At 43.1% G+C, this 21,167-nt stretch overlaps 1 protein-coding gene across 6 annotated transcripts in view; it reads right to left on the bottom strand.

The window, feature by feature from the left end:
- Nucleotides 1-10,669, bottom strand: part of Dclk1 (doublecortin like kinase 1) — a 278,154-nt gene extending 267,485 nt beyond the window's left edge. For 2 of the 6 annotated variants that reach the window (XM_013348343.2, XM_005343991.2), the window contains exons 1-2: nt 10,289-10,658; nt 5,404-5,799 (exon numbers count right to left, since the gene is read on the bottom strand). In XM_013348343.2, coding sequence (XP_013203797.1) covers nt 5,404-5,779 — 376 coding nt within the window. In that variant the 5' untranslated portion in view covers nt 5,780-5,799; nt 10,289-10,658. Of the gene's footprint in view, nt 1-5,403; nt 5,800-10,288 lie in introns of all 6 variants that reach the window. The other 4 variants (XM_005343993.2, XM_005343992.2, XM_005343997.2 and 1 more) reach the window with 3 other exon arrangements.
- Between the last annotated feature and the right edge of the window lie 10,498 nt (nt 10,670-21,167).

The raw sequence follows: 21,167 nt of genomic DNA, 5'->3' as shown, positions 1-21,167 counted from the left end.
ACCAACCATCAGACCTAACCAGATGGGCAATCTGCAGACTAAGGAAACAATATTCAGATTCCCAAGGGCTGCCATGGCTCAGCAGAAGCAACAGAAACATGGCGGCTAAATGCAATGTCTGTTTGCATAAAAGCAATAAAATCCACAACCTCCATGGAGAAGTGATGGAATTCAGTGGCTGGGATGTGTTGTTAGTCTGCAGACCTTCCATTATGGAAGCTGGCCAAAGGGAGAGCAAGACACTCGTCTTGCAGTACCTCTGTAAGACCAAGGTAGTTTCTACATGAACTATTTGTGATTTACTCAAATGATTTGATTTTTAAAAGTAAAATCTAATCCTCAATTCACACATTAAATCTATACTCTTCTCCATTAAAATATTTTCCTAAAAATGCAACAAGAAAATGCAGAGAAATGACTTCTTGAACCCAGTGCACACAGCAGACATGAAAATAGAGCCATAAATTGAAAGACTAGCATATTTGATTATATAAACTTTTGTATAAATCTACATGACAGAAAACACAATCAACAAAGCCAATAGGATAAGATGAATATAGAAAAACTCATTAAAACAAAGGATTAATATTTTAAAAAGAAAAATAGATCCAAGTCAGGAAAGACTCCAATGTGGCAGAAAATGATAAAAGTACAAAGCAAAGGGCATAGCAAAATATGTAAATGCCCCTTAAACACATGAATGATGGAAATTAAAACCATAACAAGATAGAAGTATTTTCTTGATATACAGAAAAATGACAAGATACTTGATAACATCATCCCCTTGAAGATGGTCAGAGTGGAAATTGGTGGACAAGAATTCTCTGGTCATCTATTACCACCATGCAACAGTGTTCTAGGCAGTCCTCCTAAAATCAACCACTCACATGGACAGGCAATATATTTCCAAGTGTGCTCACGGTAATACTATTCGTAACAACAAACAGTTGCACATATCTTAGAACCTCATCAAGAGGAGACGTGTTGTTAACTAAAGTAAGGTCCCTCCATACAAGGAATAGTGTTAAGTAAATAAAAGGACATGCTTGTTCAGAATGTTACTGATAGGAAAGGGTCTCCAAGGTATTAAAGCTAAGTGAAAAGCAAGGTGCAGAACTGGATGCATTTAAAGTTACCATTCTGGGTTGATTACATGTAGATGTAATATGTTTAGTAACACTAAGAAAGGATTGAAAATGAAGAAAGAACACAACTACTACACACCGGGGACTTTCATGGAAAAGTCTGCTTTACAGCTTTACAGAAATCAATTATTAAATTATTTGACACGTCAGAGGGGAAGCCCAGTGAAATTAAATGAGCTACATAGAGCAGAGAAGCTACGCCAAGATAGGAAGAAAACCATCCTAAAAGACAGACAAATAAAAGTGAGGCCAGGCAAGAAATCCCTTAACTGCTAGGTGAAATGCTGTGGATTGGATAAAGTCCTTCCTATAGCCACGCAGTTAGGCAACTTGCGCAAAGACACATGGGGAAATGGTGGAAGGGGTGGGACCCCATTGTTTCTAACAGTTCTGATCCAACAAGCTCGGACTTATTGATGTTCAGGGACTTAGTAGCTGCATCATTTGTATCCTGAGATGAAAAGGTTCTGGTCTTCCCACCTCTAGAAATGCAGGGGAAGGAATCAGCCAACCATTGTTCAGGATCCTGCCACATCTCTCTTTTAAGAGTCTGAAAGATTTAGGTGTGGTTCTCTGATTTCTCCACAACAGCTGTATCCCCAAAGTAGAACCAAAATGGCTCAGAACTGGGGAAGGAGGTCACACCCCAGGTGAGCCACTGCCAAAAGAGGGCTGCAGGACAGCTGTCCTCGGTGAAGGTCACGGCTTGTGAAAACATACCAAGACTGCCATAAAAGCAAATCCTTGGGAATGCCACCTCCAATGCACCCTTAAGTAGGCGTGTGTACACTCGTGTCAGCGTGCCAAGATAATACAGACACAGACAGGCACACAATCACTTGTTTGTACAAACACACAGTCAATCGCTTCTTACATAATTTGAGCTCAGCACCAAATGGAGCTCAGAATCTATCAGTGTGCCTGGAGCACACTTATGCCTAATGATCAGAGTCTAATAATAAAACAGAGAAAGTGTCCATACGATTTATAAATAAAGCCCACACTTGTCATAGTGACTTGGAATTTTTAGCCCGACACGAAGTGAGAAAGAACAAACTTTAAAAAGTAATTGCAAGCCAAACACACTCGCACTACACTGACTAGAGGATTTAAATTAAAACTCAAACTTTGGCGTACTGGGAAGGAAAATAGAAAACTGACATCACGAACTGATGTTTGCATAAATTAGCTTGGGAAGTGAGGGATATGGGCCTAATGAGGATGAAGCAACGTTTTGCATTTTAATGGGCTAAGCAAAAATGTAATAGACAAAAAAACAAATATCAATGAATTGCTAGCTATTTAAACACTAAGTGCAGCTGCACGCTAATTGTCAGTATTATGAATAAAAAATGTTTTAACTAAAAATTCAAAAAATATGCAGACTCACACGAGACACTAAAGATATCATTCAACTGGGAGAAAAAGGGTATATTTTTTTAAAAAAAAATTTAAACATTAGAATAGTCCATCAGCAGTTGGTCTATATTGGTTGTGGGGAAAGTATTGAGAGAAAATCAAAAAATGACTTTGGGAGTTGTAAAGACAGTTCAGTGGTTAAGAGCACTGGCTGCTCCTTCAGGGGACTCAGGTTCTGGTTCCAACACTCACAAAGTGTCTCATAACCATCTATAACTCCAGTTTCAAAGTATCTAACTCCCTCTTCTGGCCTCTCTGTAGGCACTGCTCACATGTGAAGCACGTACATACATGCAGATATAACACTCATACATTTAAAATAAATAAATATTTTTAAAAGATGACTATTTCTGAGATCAACAGTTTCTAATGTTAGAATTAAGTGCATAATAAAAACATTTTTGTAGTGGCATTTCACTTGTATTTTAATAAATAAAGCTTGCCTGAGGATCAGAAAAGTAAAACAGCCAAACTGGCTAGCATTACAGACTGGGCAGCAATGACAATGGGTTCCTTTTAAACCCAGGAACGACAATGGCACACACTCTTAATCCCCGTAGCCACACTATCTTGCCATAGAAGCCAGGCAGTAGAGGTGCATGCTCTTAATTCTAGAGCTGGAGAGGATTATAAGACAAGAGAAGACAGCTCTAGGTCACAATCTCATCCTGAGGTCTCTTGGAGGCAGGATCACCATTTTCAGACTGAAGTCAAGGTAAGAATTAGTTTTCTGGTCTTCAGGTTGAACCCCAATATTTATTTCTGAGTTTTTATTAATTGTGCTTCACATTTGAAATAAAAAGTTTTCCAAGAAGTAGTAGAAGAAAAATATTCATTGAGATCCACTACTGGGCACAGGAGCAGGTGGTTTCTAGAGAATGTTGTACTGAATGTCTGCCTTCCCAGTGCATCAGAAGACAATGAACACACTGAAAAAGCACCAAAGTGCCTTTTGCAAGAGCTAACGTCACAGCATAATGCATCTTGGTGCCTACCTTCCTGAGTTCAAATCCTACCTCTATCATTTGCTGCTGTGTCATGTTGCCCTCTCAGGATCCCTGTGGGAACCACAAGGACTTACATAGTCAAGGGCTCCGACTAGGGTTGGACACACGCTCAGTTACTTCAGCTATCATAACCGTCTTCGACCAAGGCAGCAATAGCTCGGTGCAGGCATTATATTATGGTAAAATAAGCAGGAGAGTGAGCGGAGACGCTGGTGACCAGCTATGCCATTGCTAGGAAGGCAGTACGGTCACCAGCCACGTCCCATGGCCGCTCTTTGATCAGTGTGAATGGTGAGTCCAGGCCAATTTTGAGTGAAAAAAAAAAAAACAGAAGTACCCTTGTCTTCGAGATGCCTAGATGTTTGATGTGACTCTAGGGCAGAACGAGGCATCAGACCCCTGGCTGTCTAGGGCATGCTGAGATCTAAGCACACTTTTCTACAACACCACTACCCCACACAGGATGTCTTGGTGACAGGTCAGACACCTGCCTCATCTGATCTTGCTACAGAGTGCTTGGGAAACACCACCAAATGTTTGACTTTCTCTTGTATTTACCAAGGTCATACAAAGGACATGGCACAAAAATCAAAGTTGACACAGAGAGATTTCATGTCAGTCTTCCCCTTTAATTTGCTAGAAGTTCCAACCTCTGAATAGAAGGAAAAGAGCCAAGGCTACAAGGCGTCTTGGCAGGGTGACAAGCCACCAAAGAGATGTGAATTCCCGTAAAGTAAAGACACAAAGCTCAGGCTGCTCCACACCGGTTGGTGTCCAATCATACTGGGCCTGGACTGGAACTCCTGCTGAGGGACCAGGGGGAGTGGGGGGGGACACAGAAGCCCCAGCTACAGAGGAAGACAAGGGGACTCTGGCTGTATGCAGCCATGTGGCTGCAAGCCTGGATGCCAATCAGGCAGGATGGAATGCTCCCTGCTACCTATACAAGCCCAGGACCCAGCTGGACAGTGGGACCTGGCCAAATCCTGCTGGAAAAAAGATGAATTCAGAACGACAGTAGGCTGCATTTGGTCTGAAGGTGCCAGCTACTTCATCCTCACCTTCAAAACTTAAGCTCAGAAAGACTTCTCTTTCCAAAGGACTCTTAGGGATACTCAGTACCAGTTATTGCACCCCAAAATCATTAAAGTTGGTTATGATTTTTACAGCAATGAAAGAATTCATGCTTTGTTCAAATGATGATAGCCAAGTCTCATCCAGAACAGATTATCTGTTAGAATGAACTAGATTTAAAAAAAAAATATGGACAAATTTCTTCTTACTCTCAAATACCACCGGAAGATAATAACCCTCTCCAGGAGGCACCCAGTGGACAGCATTGTTAGAAGACCCTATTTTTGCTTCAGTTGTCACCACTAACTTATCATATAACCATAGACATACTATTTGAGGTCTCGGATTTTCAGCGATAAACTGAATGGATTTTGTATCTTTCCTAAGTCCCTCTCCACTCTAAAATTTCATACCCTCACTTCTAGACCTTTTGGACATCACGACACAATAGTTCAGCTGGTGTCTAGAAACATCCCTGAACTATGCAAGTGAAGACATAAAAACAAACTTCAATGCTTAACAGGGCATAGGTTTGAGAAAGCAGACAGGGTTCTTTGGGGTTTGATACATTTTCCTTCTACCTGTCATTATTAGCAGCTAGCTACCTGGCTGAATACCATCCACTTTCTTTTCGATTTTATGGAGCAGAAATTTAAACATGTTAAGCATTAAGGGGCTCCTAACCATGGGCTAACAGACAAGTGACCCTCAGTGGTCTCAGTTGCCTTCAGGGTCCCCAGAGGTTCTCAAAGACTCACCTTCCACCAGCTGGTCCAGGCTGGAGACCTTCTTGACTCCATCGATGGTGTAGATGGTTCTCACTCCCTGGGGCAAATTCACATTATCCGAGAGAGTTCGGGTCAAATCAGCCAGCAGGGCCTCGAAGGATCGGAAGCGGTCTGGGGAGATGGCGTACACAATCCCTTTGAAGTAGCGGTCACCATTTCTGTAGAATCGAACCTTCTTGGCTTTCTTCTCGGAGCTGAGCGTCTGCAGTGTGCGCGTGCGGTAGAAGCTGCAGTGGGCGCTGTGTGTGGGACTGGGCAGACCGTTCACCCGGGACCCCCTGCTGTACCTCTGCGCCTTGTCCCGTTCATCAAAATGCTCCAACTCCATATCTCTGCCGAACGACATGACTGCTTTGTGTGTGGAACCTGCAAACCCCAGAAAGAGACACAAACCTGGTTACCTGAATATCTTGGGTTGAGAGGCTCTGAGAGCAGCCGGGAGGAAACACTGCAATGACTGGTGATGTATTTGGGTTGTGGAGTGGGAGAGAAAGAGGAGGAGGATAAGCAAAGAATAGAAAAAAGCAGATTTCCGTGTTAACAGCCTATTACTCAGCCACAGTTTGGTTATATACAGCTCCCACTGCTGTCTGCCTACCACCCCTCAGGCTACAATCACATCCTCTCAAGGGGTCACCTGCATGTTTCTAAGTAGAGAAACTGGGGCCTGGAACATCCCCTCCTATTTCCCCCAAGTAATACACCAGAGAGATAGTTCAACCAGGAACATTCTCCCCAACTCCCGCACTCCAGCTTTGCACAACTATGAGGCTCATATGAGCTGTGCCCAGGTGGTGTGCCAATCCCACTGGCAGGAAGAAAAAGTGAGCTTTCGTATACCAAGCAGGGTGGGGAAGCGAAGGGGTTAGCATTTCATGGTCAGACTGTAGAGCTTTGACCTTCTGTGTGCTCCCTATGGCCAGGTGGAGAAAAAATTAAATCCATCTGGAAGTTCTATCTCCTTTTAAAAAAGACTTTGAACATAAGCTAAAATGTGACTTCACTTCAGATCTTTTGCTTGTGCTTAGTAAAATAATAATAATAATAATAATAATAATAATAATAATAATAATAATAATAAATAGAGGATTACAAAATGAGGGTGAAGGGGAAAGGAATAGGAGGACTGTTGAACACATTTGACCCATTATTAACTCTATAACCTGAGATATTGACTTGATTGGCACCTGTATAACTCAGAAGCAGGAATAAGAACAGTACCTATATCACCATTCATATCGGGTACTAATAAACACAAAGTTGCAAGTAGTGAGCACTGATTTATTTAAATAAAGTGTGCTTTGTATTCCTGACCCTGGCACAGAGGTAGCTAGTGGAAACAGAGCCATCGCCTACCCCCTCTGGCAAAGGAGGCACCTGCCTACCATCCCATGAGCCTCTGGAAAAGGGATCGTCCTGCCACACATTCTGCTCTCTATGGGGCCCTGCGGTCAGCAAGCTGCTTATTGGATAAAGCCATTCTTGCTAGGTAACAGATAAAGAATGGAACTCCTTGTGGGAGGATCAGTTTCAACCCAACAGTCTGGAGAGTGGAAAAAGCCTCAGTCTTTCATGATGAAATTCCAGGCACACTTAAACAGCATGTAAGTGAGACAGAAGTACAAAGGAAGAACCAAGCTCTCCCTTGTACTTCCCAAGTCACCAATGGGAAGTTTCTCCAGACTCAACAAAACTATCCTGTCTTCTTGTGACTATCCCTTCACATTCAGCGAATTGACCCCCGCCCAAGCCATTCAGAATTGGTTTACATAAAAACTAAAGTATCAGTTCAGTAAGCCAATTTAATTTAAAGTTTGTGATAAACTGAGTGTGGTGGGCCATCTTCAGCCCCATAGTTAAGTTTGAGGTCAACCTGGGCTACATGAGATCCTGTCCCAAAAGCCTTTAAATTAATTAGCTAGTTGATTAAATAAAACTTATAATAAGAAAATTTATACACAAAAATATAGCTAGAGAATTCAATGTCCAGAAATGAAGAAAAAGAAAATAATATTGGTGTCCAGGATACAGTGACCGTAGGATTCAGCCAACAGTTATTTAATGTCTCTAAAAGCAACACAAACAAAAACCTCTTCTAAAACTCACAGAAGTCAGTCAGTCCCATCAAAGCAAGGTCTAAAAAATTGGATTTACCCAGAGTCTCCAAGTTACAGTTGAGGGAGTTGGATTTTCAAGTTTCGTTTATTATGATTCCAAAGTAGGTGTTCTTTGCCCCAGGTCTATGACACTAGGCCCTGGTTCCACGTGAAGCATGAGTTTTGAAGCTATCACACCTGTCTAGCTCAGTGACTTCGTGCTGGACACCTAACTAACCAGGGGCCTTGTGTTGCAAAGTCCACTGGGAGGCCTGGGGGTACAAAGGAAAGAGCACAGTATGATTAAAGTCCTTCATTTGAGTTCAGTGCATCTCTCCTTCAAACAGGAAAACTGACTCTCAGGTCTCAAGCAATCAATCACAATCTAATTTTGCATCTTTATTAAAACTCTACCAGCTGTGAAGTAGTTTTGTTGGTTTTGAAGTAACTTACTTCAAAACAGTCACCACTGGGATCAATCCTGTAGACTTAGCTGCATTACAGAATCGTAATTCTGCCCCGATATTGGTACCTGCTCCTACTTTGCCCATATATTTGTTAAGTAATCTGTTTTCAAAAAGGTGTGTGGGTTTAGAATGGAAGGCAGTTTGATGAAAAGGGGGGAGGGGTGAAGGGGGACATGAAAGAGGGAGGAGACAGTGGAGGAGTCTGCCATGTTGAGCTCACCCAGTAAGCTTCAGACCTTCCTAAGTGACAAAGGCAGAGGTGGCTTTCGATTGGGTTTGTTTTCTTTTTAAAGGCATTGACCATTCTTTCATTCCTAGAGGCTTCCTCCCAAGTAGATGCAAACAAGAGGAAATAAACAGAGATCTAGCAAAATGTGGCACAGTGATGTGACCAGAGACAGTGAAAATCCAATTCCAAGGGTCTTCAGAGGTTCACAGCTGCCAAGAAGTGTTGGCAGTTGCTTGAGCTGGGAACACTTTTAGGAACAAGACTCCAAACCAAGTGAAAATAAATCTACTTAAAGCATAGAAGAGTTTGGTTGATTTAGTCATGGGTTCATTCAGGGCAGGGATTACCTCTCCCGCTTCCCATCAGTGAGCAGGTGCAGATGGTGCCAGCAAAGCAGAACCCAACTCAAAGTGAAATTGCTGTCAAGGCCACAGCTTTGGCTAAGTGAAGGTCAAAGCCCACCCTTCACACGTGAGTCTTGTGGTTGTAGTGTGTGGTATGAAAACACGTGCTATCTCCTTGCCTCTGCTAGCTCAGCTTTCAGAGATGTAGTCATACATGTGAACTAAGAACTCCAGAAGGAAATTCTCTGGGCTTCCACAGGGTCACACTTCCTGTAGAAGATGTTGGCTAGAAGATGCTGGACCAGCATTCACAGACTGTGAGTGGTCAGAGGTCTTGGGATACGTGTGTATTGGCACCAAGAAGGGACTCTCAATCCTCAGCCACAGAGACCACAAATCATGGGTGGAGAAGAATGTGAACATTTCCTGTAAATATCACAAAGCTCCAAAAGCACCATTGTTCTTTGTGGGATTTCTCACCATTCTGAGGAATATCTATGTTCACCTTTCTCTCTATGAATGAGCTGCCATTTCAGCAATTTGGAAACACACACACACACACACACACACACACACACACACACCTAGCATAAACCCTAGTTATCACATCTGGAAATCCAAGGCATATTTTAGCAGTCGGATTAGGATCCAGGTGAATAGAGATGCAAGAATAAAAGACACACGCATGTATCTTCTGAGTGCCTGCACCACCCCAAACGAACACATCACAGGATGTGAGCATCTTTTAAATTGTCCAGCATATGACCTCTCTTGAAATCCCTCCTAACCTGCATCCATGCAACAATCGATACCTGGAATGCTGCCCTACTTTCCTTTCTCATTGAAAGGCTATGATAGATATATTTAGGAACAGTCATGACACGTTTCTTTTGCGGAACACCCTGCAGTGTGGCAGCTGAGAGTATGTGCACTGTAACCTGGGCACACATTCCCGGGTGCAGTCAGAGTGGGAGCCAGTTTGAATGAAACCTTTTTCTCGCTTCTCTCACCCACAAGCATTTCCTTGCCAAATCCAGTGGTGATGCCTCCCAAAAACCTGGTTTCCAAAAGCAGCCTCTTTTGTGGGGCAATGCGGTGCTGTGTGTGCGCTCCCCCTAGGAGGAAAATGTCTTTTCCTCTCTGCATGCTTTTAGCACTGCAGGTACTAATTCGTACACGAGGCTGCCTGGCTGTCCCCGGAGGAACTTGAGACCATGCAGAAAGGTACTTGCAACACCCACACTGCAGCCCTCATCACCAGGCACATGCCACCCTCCTGGGCACTCGGGAACGCACACAGCACACACACACACAATAAGAAGGCAGGCCCAGCCACTCCTTCCTAGCCCACTTGGTCCTAGCTCCACAGCCAGTCCTGACAATGACAAGCGCCTCTCCCAGCTCCTCAGCCGGGGCTAGGCTCTCCATCTCCAACAACAAGGCGATGGAAAGCCTGCCGGGCCCAGCTTGCCAGACTCCCTATTTAAAGGCGGATGGCACCAGACAAAAGAGGCAGGAGCCAGCAGCCCCGAGGCCGCGGGCACAAAACGCCCCGGGCCAGTCCAAACTGGCCAGCCCCACGCAGCCGCCTTTCGAGGAAAGGCGGGCGGGGCTGCTGCCGCCCAGTGGGGTCCACCCTTGGCCGGGGCCACCAGGGTTGCGGTCAGATGGCACCGCGGGGCCTGCCCGCACCTTCCCCAGCCCAGGCAAAGCACGCACCGGTCGCGGGTGGCCGCTGGGTTGTCTGTGGCCGGCTGCTGGAGCTGTCCTCGCCGGGCTGGGCGCGGCTGGGGCTGCGGAGCACGGGCGTCTGGGTTGCAGCCGCTAGTGCACGGATGCGCCGGGGCTGGTCCTCATTGAAATGCGGTTCTCTGCTCAGCTTCACTCCAGCCTCTCTCCCGAGGAGGGCGGTGGCGCGCAAGCTTTTCTTGTGTCTCACTCGCTCTCACGCCCTCCCTTCTCCCTCCTTCTCGTGCTCCGCCCTCCCCCCTCCTTGGCAGGGCGCACCCACAGTGCTTGCGTCCAGGGTCTTCCTCTCTCCTTTAGCCAGGTTCCAGGCTGCAATGATCTTGGTGATTTGGCTTGCCTGGACACCTCCAAAGCCTTCCCTAGACGGACTTGCCAAAGGATGGGGGCTGGTTGGATGGTGGCCGAGGGGACCGAGAAAGAGAATATGGATAGAGATGGGTCTGAGCCAGGACTTGCGCAAAGCAGAGATGTGACCCAAAATCGAGGTTGCCTTCCTCAAATGAGGACCCCCCCACACACACACAGCCATATCTTCTAATATGGATTAGGAAGCTAGAGGATCGCCCCCTCAAAACCACTTTTCCTGACCTCTCTCGGGAGGGGGGGTGGGGGGGGACCAGATCTGGATCTTTCAAGCTAAGCACTGTGATGTAACCCTCAGTACTTGAGAAGGACCACATACCACCCATCATCTGCTAAGACCCCAGAACATGAGTCACTGTTGAGCCGGTGACCTCCTGCTGAGGGCTTTATTTCACAATATAAGCCTTTGATAACTTAAGGGCCATACTTCATTCTTGGAGGCCTCCTGGCTGCCAAGACTGGCGGTCTGTCAGGCTGGAAAGCCCCATAAGCTTACACAAGCCTTCCCTCCCAAGACAGGAATGTTCTCAGAGGCCAGATGTTCACAGCTTCCTCTGGATAAAAGTACCCTTTGGAGACAAGTGTGGGCATTGGGAGCCCATCCCGGGCATCTCTGGAAGCCTTAGCATAGCAGTATACAGCCCAAATATTAAAACAAGCCCAAAAACAAACAAATAAAAACCCAGTGGTTCTCAATCTTTCTAATGCTGCAACCATTTAATACATGTCCTCATGTTATGGTGACCCCAAACTATAAAATTATTTCATCACTGCTTCATAAGCGCAATTTTGTTACTGTTACGAATTGTAAATATTTGTGCTTTCTGATGATCTTAGGCAACCCTGGTAAAAGAGTCATTAGAGACCCCCCAAAAAAGGGTCGCGACCAACATGTGAGAACCAATGCTAGCCAATACATACACTTATACCAATATATGTAGTTGTTCATCTTTCTGACTCTATATGGCTCAGTGGAAAATTTGAAATTATTTTTATCTCCTGCCCACTGGGCCCAGTTATGTATTTTACTATTTATTATTGCTAAAAGTTATTCTGAAATACTTTCAAAATATTATATTCATGTTAGTGCCTCTTTGTTAGAAAATGCAGCTAAATGAGATGCATGTTGCATATTCAACAAGTGATGGGCTATTTACTTTGGAGCTCTGTAATAGGTCAGGGATAAGCAGGCAAAGAACTCACCAAATTAACTAGATGCAAAAGTACCACACTCTGCTTCCTCAGATTCTGGTGCAAATCCAGACCCCAGGGGTAAGGCAAGAGGTTGACAGAAACCGAGTCTGCTTTATCGAGACCAGAAATCAGGGCCTCATTTATCTTACTAGTGACAAACCCAGAGTGATTTCTGCCGAGTGTCTAACTAATTGAGATCCTCCCCTAACTCCCCCATCCCCCTTGGGCATGCTCTCAAGATCATTTCATTTTCTAAGTGGTTTGTTTATTTTAATTCTATGTGTATGAATGTTTGCCTGCATGTATGTATGTATGTATGTATGTATGTATGTATGCGTGCACACCACGTGCGTGCAGTAGCCCTGGAGGCCAGAAGAGGATGTCACAACTCCATGAAACTGGTGTTACAGGTGGTTGTGAGTCACTGTGTCGGGGCTGGGTATCTAACCCAGGTCCTCTTCAGAAGTAGTCAGTGCCATTATCCATGGAGCCATCTCTCCAGCCGCCTCACATAGCTTATTAAGCGTTTCATATAACTGAACGGCATCTGACCTTCATCCTAAGGGTTTTACTTGGGAAAAAAAAATGAAGATAAAGTGTGAAAAGAAACAAGATTGTACCTGACTGTTTTAGTGGGGGTGTCTCTAGGCATCATTTACCGTCCCCCAAAAACTAGAATACAAGTGACAAGCGAGTGGATGGAGGACCTTAGCAGCACCAAGCCACCAAGCTATGGCCATATCCCACAGAAAGCAGGCTGGGTAACCCACGCCAAGAACCTGACTAAAGTAAAGCCTAAAGCTGTCCCAAGGTAGCCTAGGCCTTTAGAAAATGTAATTCATGTTCATTAATAATTCTTCATCCTAATAAAATGTCATAAAGTGAACAACTCAAGGAATTTTTATTTGTATTTATTTAAAAAAATAATACCTTTATTCTTTGAGAATTTCATATAATGTATTTTGATCATATTCACCCCCTTCCATAATTTCTCCTAGATTCACCCTCACCTCCCTATCCATCCGATTTCATGTTTTCTTTTAAATCCCCCCGGCTGTTATGTAACAGCTTCCACTGAGGTTGAAGCATTCCACCCTGTTGAAGCAGGAAGGTAAAGAGCTCAAAATAGCTTCAGAAAGTCCCCAAACTAACTCGATGCATAAGTTCCTTTCTGCTAGCGTAAGCAATAGCAACTGAGAGTCTCTCTCAGACAAGCCAGGCTGCAGAGAAGACTCTTAGGAGACTGGACCCCGCTGTCTGAAAGAGGTTTAGACCAGAGTCCCGTGGAAAGGACACTCCAACCTGTTAAGCTGCCTGAAGGCTGTGCAGGATGCTCCAGGTTTTCCAGCTTTTGTGAGCTGTCACCCATGCTGGGGTGGGCTTTAGTGATGCAGCTGTCTTTGAGTCGTTTCTGCTCTCGTGAGTGACCTTACGAAACTCGGTGATCCACCAAATTAGATTTTGGGGTATCCATACTTTGATCTGTCGGCGTCCCCACCTGGGGTAAGTGGGCAGGTGTGTTGTATCTACCTCCCAAGGGTAAGTTCGTTACACAGCATCCATCAAATCTGTGCTGTCCCACTGCTCTAGGAGAATGTCATTTACCTACCAGGATCACACAAAACAAAAACTGATTTTTTTTTTCTCTCCCAACAGAGGATGCCAGAAGCTGGGGTGAGATTGGGAATTTTTTTGTCTTCCTTGGGCTTTCAGGAGTCTTGTGCATCTTCCCACAGTCACTATGATCTGGCATGGGCAACTATCCTGTCATGTTTTTGAAGTGCCACCATCTCTGGCTCTTACAGTCTTTCTGCCCTCTCTTCATCAATGGTCCCTGAGTCTTAGGGGAAAGATATGATCAGTGCATCCCACACAAGGTCTCACTACATAACCTTGGCTGGCCTGGAGCTCACCATGTAGACCAGGATAATCTCAGATTCACAGAGATCTGCCTGCTGCTGCCTCTGGTACTGGGAATTAAAGGTATGTGCCAGCAAGCCTGACTCAAGAAATTTTTATCAATTGGCATTATTCCCTTTTGTAATAAGAAATTGACCCCCCAAAGCGATTATAACTGTATCAGTTCCCATGAGCATCAGAAGTTGCTGGAAATCTCGTTTCAGCCCAATTTATTATTTTCTCTGAGGTAAGCCAACGGAACACTAATCTGCAGAAGATCTTTCAAAACAATCACTTTAGCTGCTCATGTATCTCTGGCACGGCACTCCAAATATACTAAGGTCCAGGTTAGATGAGGTTTGAGATCTTTATAGGAGCCGAGGATCCCTTACAAACCTAGTAGTTCCTCCATAAACTTTCACTTTCCTAAGGCTCGATTCTCCACCTCCTAAGAGAAATCTGGTTTCCTATGGGTGAGCTCTCCCCAGCCCACTCCCAACCCTAACCTCTGCTCCTCAAACGCAACTGTGATCTACTTCCCTGAAGTTGTTCCTGTTTGTCCCAAGTGCACCTTTTACCACAAAGGGAGCAAGCCTATCAGCCCTCACTCACTCACCCTTGATATTCCTGATTCCCCACTGTAATCTCCTAGAGCCCTCCTAGGTACCTGCAAAGCCTTAACCTACAGCTCTCTCATATTACATGGATTAGCTTCCCTACAGTCACTCGGCTCTTGTCATCTCCCTACACATCAGCTTCTAGGGACCTGGACATGTCACAGCAAGGGTGGAAGCACTATAATTTCAAAAGGCATTGACACCCTGTGTCTAATGAAGGACCTGTTGGCAGAGGCTACTCGTTTGTTTCCTGACCACCCTGATTTGAAATGATCACACAGAAACTATATGTTTTGCAATACCGTTTGGCCAATAGCTTAAGCATATTGCTTATCTAGCTTTTATATCTTAAATTAACCCATTTCCATTATTTTATATTTTACCATGAGACTTCGTGGCCTACCAGCAAGGTTCCAAGTGGTGGCTCACATCTTTCTCCTCTGGCATCTACATAACATCTCACTAACTCCACCTGCTTTCTCCCAGCATTCAGTTTAGTTTTCCTGCCTACTCTATTCTACCCTATTGCTCTAGTCAGGCCAAAATAGCTTCTTTACTCAATAACCAATAAAAGCAACATATACACAGAAGGACTTCCTACACCAGGACCCTAACATGAAATTAATGTCCCTGCCAAGCACACCATGCTATTGACTCAGCAGGTGGATTAGAATTTCCATGCCATTCAGGGTTAGGTCTTCTTTCAATATCTGCTCAGTTACATTCAGGGGAGCCCAGTGTTCTCTCTCAAAGTGTCTGCAAGTTATACTGTGTTCTTTGGTCCTATTCCTGACCTCTGCTATGAGATGTTTTTGGACTCTAATTGTTGTAATACCTTGTATCTGGGTAGCCCCTTCAGTTGCCCATCATGTTGATGGGGTGCTGAGGCCTTCATCTTAGTTGCTAATGAAAGTTTTCAGCAGGAGCATGGTCCCAGCAGGTTTTGACAATGACAGCCCATGATCTCTCTGCAGATAAATGGTTGATGTCCAATGATTCCCTCAATGCACTTGGGTAATTATATAGACATAGTCTCTGTCACAAATAAATACAGAGCGATCCCACGGTGTCGAAAACTCACATCTGTGCACCCAAGATTACCTACTTAGTGCCATGTTGAAGTCATGAATATCCACGGAGCACCTGATTTTGCAATCATCCATCCAATAAATAAGTTCTGTATCTCTCCAACATGTCAGCCACTGCGTTGGCAAGAGTAACCCGACTGTGAGGCAGTTGTAAGACACGTGCCCTGCTGCGGCCAATCTTGGAGGGAGTCTAATGCTAAACCTAGCTTGCACAAATTATCATTTAAGTTCCCCCATGAAGGACAGAACAAAAAGAGGCTGACTTTTCCCTTGCCCAGTGACGAAGTGACATGTAAGTAAGACCCAAAGCTAGTTCTGCAATAGAGGGTGGAGCGCTCTTTCCATCAGGGCCCCCAGGGTGAAGTTCTGGAAGGAAGATGTGAACCAGGGGAACAAAGGAGGGATGGGGCAGCTGGGGCCTGGTGGGAAGGCAGAGGGGAGCAAGGCAGCTGAGAAGGCTGGCAGGTGCCGGAGCTGCAGGGTCTCCTAGGAAACAAGGAACATGGCTGAAGGGTTTTAAGCAGAAGAGCTCTTAACAATCCAGAGGAAACATTTAAAAGCGCTTCTAGCTTTTCTGGCTGTCTTAGAGAACAGTGGAGAAGGGCAAGTGTGCAAGAGCCATTTTAGTGTCCAGGTCATGGCTGGAGACGGTGGAAGGAAAACTTCAGACATTACTCATGGGCCTTGCGTCTGAGCTTATGGATGTGTTCCAGATCCACACAGCTTTGCAAGCCTATTGGTTAAATTCGACATCTCTTAGGGTAAATTAGTATGATGTAGGTTTCCATATTGCTGTTCTCAATGCAATAATTTCAGAAAAAAATATTTTTGAAAGTGTCTATTTGCACACTTTGTGTGTGTGTTTATGTGTGTGCTTGCATGTGAAAGCAAAGGGCAGCCTCAGGTGTTGCTTATCAGGACGTCAGTCCCTTGTTTCAATGAGACAAGTCCTGTCACTGTCCCTGGGGCTTGCTGATACAGCTAAGCTGGTTGGTCAGAAACCCCAAGGGTCTGACTGTCCCGGTGCTAGGGTTACAAGTGCTGGCCACCAAGCCCTGTGTTTTAGATGATGCTGATACTAACAACTGAACTCAGGTCTTCATGCCCTCCCAGAAAACAGTTTACTGACTGAAATGAAGTCAGTAACTCCTACATGAAGTCATCCCTCAAATAACTAAGGATTTGAGGATATTAAAATTAACCTAAAAATAGCTGCTACTTAGAGTGGAATTTTATTTGACCAACTTCTGCCAGGAGTTTATTAAAGAGAAAAATAATTCACTCATCATTTTCATGAAAGCACTTATATTAAAATCTATATCTTTGCTAATCAAACTGTGAACTCTCGGCGCTCCTATAGAGCACAAATATAATACTTAAGAAACCATAATAGCTGTGTTAATACTGTGGTGCAGCAAATTTCACCAGAAACACAACAAATTTTTAACCTGAAGCTCAGAAAATAGTGAACAGCCTTCCACTGAATCTGTCTTCCAGCTGAAGAACTTCCTTCATTAGCAAAGTCAAAGAACCTTGAACAGGTTTTTAACAAATCCCAAGGTGTCTAGTAAAATATAGTGTTTAAGTAAATTTAATTTTTATTTAGTATAATTTCAAATTTTGGAAGACATGTGTGTGTGTGTGTACGTATACTTGTGTGTGTGTTATATGTGTTGAGTATACAAGAATATGAGTGTATTTGCTTATGCAGCTATGTGTGGAAGCAAGAGGTTTACATCAGGATATCTTTGTCCATTGCTGGAGTTACAAGAGCATGCCACCACACCCAGATTTCTTAAACGGATGTCAGGGACTTGAACTCATGCCCTTATATTTATGCATCAAGCCCTTTACCCATTGAGCCATCCTCTATCCCTTGAAACAGATTCTTAAAAGTGTCTTCCAGGCATCAAAACACTGTGTCACCGTGTGGAATTCATTCTGAAGAAATTCCTAGCTGAGTTTCAAAAAACATCACATAATGTTTAACTTAGTTTACAATGTCGTGTTGAGCCCCACTCATACCTAAGCTGGGTGCATGCAGTCTGCAGGCCTTGGGTCAGACAGTCTTGTAAGGGGGTAAGGAAAGTAGTTCAGTGGAAGAGCATTTGCATAAGGTCCTGGGGTCAAGCCTCAGTTCTGGGGAAAAGTAATGGAACACTTGCTATAATTCCAATGCTGATAAGCTGCTAAATTTTTAAAAAATCAAAACATGTACATGTTTTTCTAAGCTGTTTCTTCCACATGTGCATAAGGTAAAACTATAATTTTAAATAAAAATTGAAAAATGCTAATATAATAATGTTTAACTTTTTTTTACTTAATAGCTAACTGAAAACACATCAGATATAACCAAAAGTATGGATGCTCTAAAACCTCTCAAACAAATTATGAAGGAAATACACTCTTCATGACCTCTGGCTACATAGAGGTTATTTAAAGAAAATGCAAATCACGCACCATACAGAAGTCACTAACTTGACTTCCACAAATTTTTAAAACTTATACTCATATACAACCCTTAAGAAAAAGAAAAGGATATAAAGTAGAAATGATTTTCAAAGAATGTTGATTTAAAAGTCTCAGTTTCAGAATAAAGATCCCTTATAAGTCAACAATAAAAACGTAACAGGTGGTTATTTTAATAAATGCACCACACAAGAGGAAATAAGAATGTTCAACATCATCAGTCACCAAGAGTATGCAAAACAAAGTCACAATGAGACCAGTACAGCTCCAGCAGCAACACACAGTAAGATACTTGGAGGATTGGAGAGGACAAAAAGCTTCTGTTGGAACTGGTCATCAAGGTATGAAGCAATCCAGCTATGTTGAAAAGTAACTCACTGGTTTCTCAAGTGTACAACCACCCTGCCACCCAACAAGACCATTTCTGGGAACAAGGGCTAGCAAGCAAATTTTCATGGAAGTTTTATTCATAGTGGATAAAATTTATTCAAATGGTCATCTAATGGTAAATGGATAAACAAATTGTGGCATAGCTATACAATAAACACTATTCAACTATATTTAAAATGGGCAAAGAAGACCACACAACACACAATATCCTGGCTGTAAAGAGGAAAAACAAGGTATTAAGTGAAGGAAGTCTAGTCCAAGACAGTTTACTCTTAATTCTACTTATAGGAAAATGAAGAAAAACATCAGCGGTGACAGGGACTATAGCTGGGAGAAGTTTTGCTGTAAAGGACACACATAAAATTTGGGGAATAAATGAAGTATTCTCGATCATCATTGGGTTCTTGCTGTATGGCAGTACCCGTCCATCAAAACTTACCATAATACATACTCCAAATTTGTCATTTATACACATGTAAGTTATAGCTCAAAAGAGCTGATAAAAATTTTCATATGTAGCCAGGCAGTGGTGGTGCATGCCTTTAATCCCAGCACTTGGAAGGCAGAGACAGGTGGATTTCTATGAGTTCCAGGTCAGCCTGGTCTACAGAGCAAGTTCCAGGACAGGTACCAAAGTTACAGAGAAGCCCTGTCTCAAAAAAAAAATTTTTTCCCATATGTCAAATACAAAGTCAAAAGACAATGACAGAGTGGGAAAAAAAAAATTTTTTCCCATATGTCAAATACAAAGTCAAAAGACAATGACAGAGTGGGAGAGAATATTTGAAAGGCATCGGACAACCAAAAGATTCGATTCCTAGCTGAAAGTTGGCCTGGCATTTACAAGAGAGACCGATAAGAATTTCTGGTGAAAACGTGAGCACAGAGATCCTGACCAACTGTGATATTCTCTTTGGAGAGCAAATTATAAGTAAACAGAGCCTTGGATCCAGGAGACACCATCCTGCAGAATTAAAAGCGTCTGTCTCCGAAGACTGTGTACACAGATGTCTGCTTTCCCAGTTTGTAGATAGGGAAATAACTGAGGGCAGAGCTTCAACATACAGTGAGCTATAGACTATCACACTGCTACTAAGGCTGTGTGTTAGGCTTCATGCATAGACAGGAATGGATGTGTTATTCTGGTCTATGAAAAACAGAGCTATAGACATGCATGCAATGTAAGCATTATAAATAAGAAAGGAAGCCCGCATTATGTATGTTTGCATATGATTCCATGAGGTTATAAGATTAAAAAGATAAACATACACGTAGAGCTAGGAACCAGCCCTTTGGAGATGAGGGGAGAGGCAGGTTGCTGCACTTTTCTTTGTGCGTCCTGTTAATTTCCTGTTGCCATGAACACCCGCTGCTTTGATAGTGTGGGGAAAGAAATAGCTCTGAGAACTGGGTGCAGAACGAAACTTGCTCTTTTGCTCTTCTTGTTGGGAACTTTCATAGCTCTAATGCTCTGCGGATACATGTGAGAGGAACTAAGGAACTTAGTCCATCCTTGGTTCCAATGGAATTGGAAGCCACAAGATAGGATTATAGGGATTTTTATTGGTGTCATTTGTTTTTAATTCAGAAGTGTGGTTCAAATAGCAAATATACACAGAGATGGGAAAGAAGCTAGATCAGGGTTGACAGGAGGGCCAGTTTTAAGGCAAGGCATGGGCAACTTGAAATACTGAGCAGGAAACTGCATAGAGCTGTAACCTTGGAGAGTTATACACTCAGGATGTTGGTATATCGATGTCTGGTGCTAGACAGGGAAGAAAACATTCCTTAAGAATTTAGATATAAAAGCTGGGCCTCATATGAATCTGTGAGCTACCTATTCAAACTGAAAGCTGCTTATTAGTTCGGTCTAAAATGAAACCAGACAAGTTGAGAATTTAACAAAATACTGAGGAAACATGTCATGAATGTAGGTGTCAAAAAGTTATACATTCCTGAGATGGATGGTTTTAAAATGGTATAGAGACAAAGTAGATTAGCAAAGGAGGAGGATTATAAATAAATATGAACAGGAACCAAATAGAAACAAAACTAAAATGAGCTCTGGTATAAAATGCATACAGAGGCTGGAGAGGTGGCTCAACAGTGAAGAGCATTGGCTGCTCTTCCAGAGGACCTGGATTCAATCCCCTCCATTCACATGGCAGCTCACAATTGCCTGTACCTCCAGTTAGAGGCAGTCCAGTTGTGTCTTCTGGCCTCTGCAGTCTTTGCCCATGTGGTGCACATCACAATGCTCACATGTGTGAGCATACATAAAAATAAATAAAAAGGCATGCATGTTTTATGTACTGACATAATTAAAGAGCTAGAAAAAAGATGATAATCACAGGTAATGATTTAAAACTGGGATTATGAAAAGGATTGCAAGAAGGAATTATTTCCAAAAACCAAATGTATTTTAAAAATCAAGAGTGCTTATAAATAAATGAAAGTTACTAAAATCTGAACAGTGGCTTTATTGGCATATCTGACAAAACTGAAGAGAAGACTCAGAACACTAGGGAGTCGATTTAAAAAGTTAATCTCCAATGTCATACAGAAAGACAAAGAGATGGAAGACACTAAATAAAAATTCAGAGTCATAATTGAGAAGGTAGAATGCTCAAAAATATATCTAGGTAAAGTCCCAAATGAGATATGAGAGAGAGAGAATTATTGAGGAAATATTTGAAAACATGGCTGAACATTTTAAGGATTAATGAGTGATATTGAGCCCTAAATGTGACAGCCCTAAAAGTGAGAATATGAACTAAAACAACGTGTAAGTGGCTATAGTAAAACTGCAGAACACTGAGGCCGAAGGAT

The sequence above is a fragment of the Microtus ochrogaster genome, chromosome 1, assembly GCF_000317375.1.
Source record: "Microtus ochrogaster isolate Prairie Vole_2 chromosome 1, MicOch1.0, whole genome shotgun sequence".
In the NCBI taxonomy this organism is placed as follows: domain Eukaryota; kingdom Metazoa; phylum Chordata; class Mammalia; order Rodentia; family Cricetidae; genus Microtus; species Microtus ochrogaster.
The sequence above is the reverse complement of the archived record's forward strand: the minus strand, read 5'-3'. Positions and strand labels throughout refer to the sequence as shown.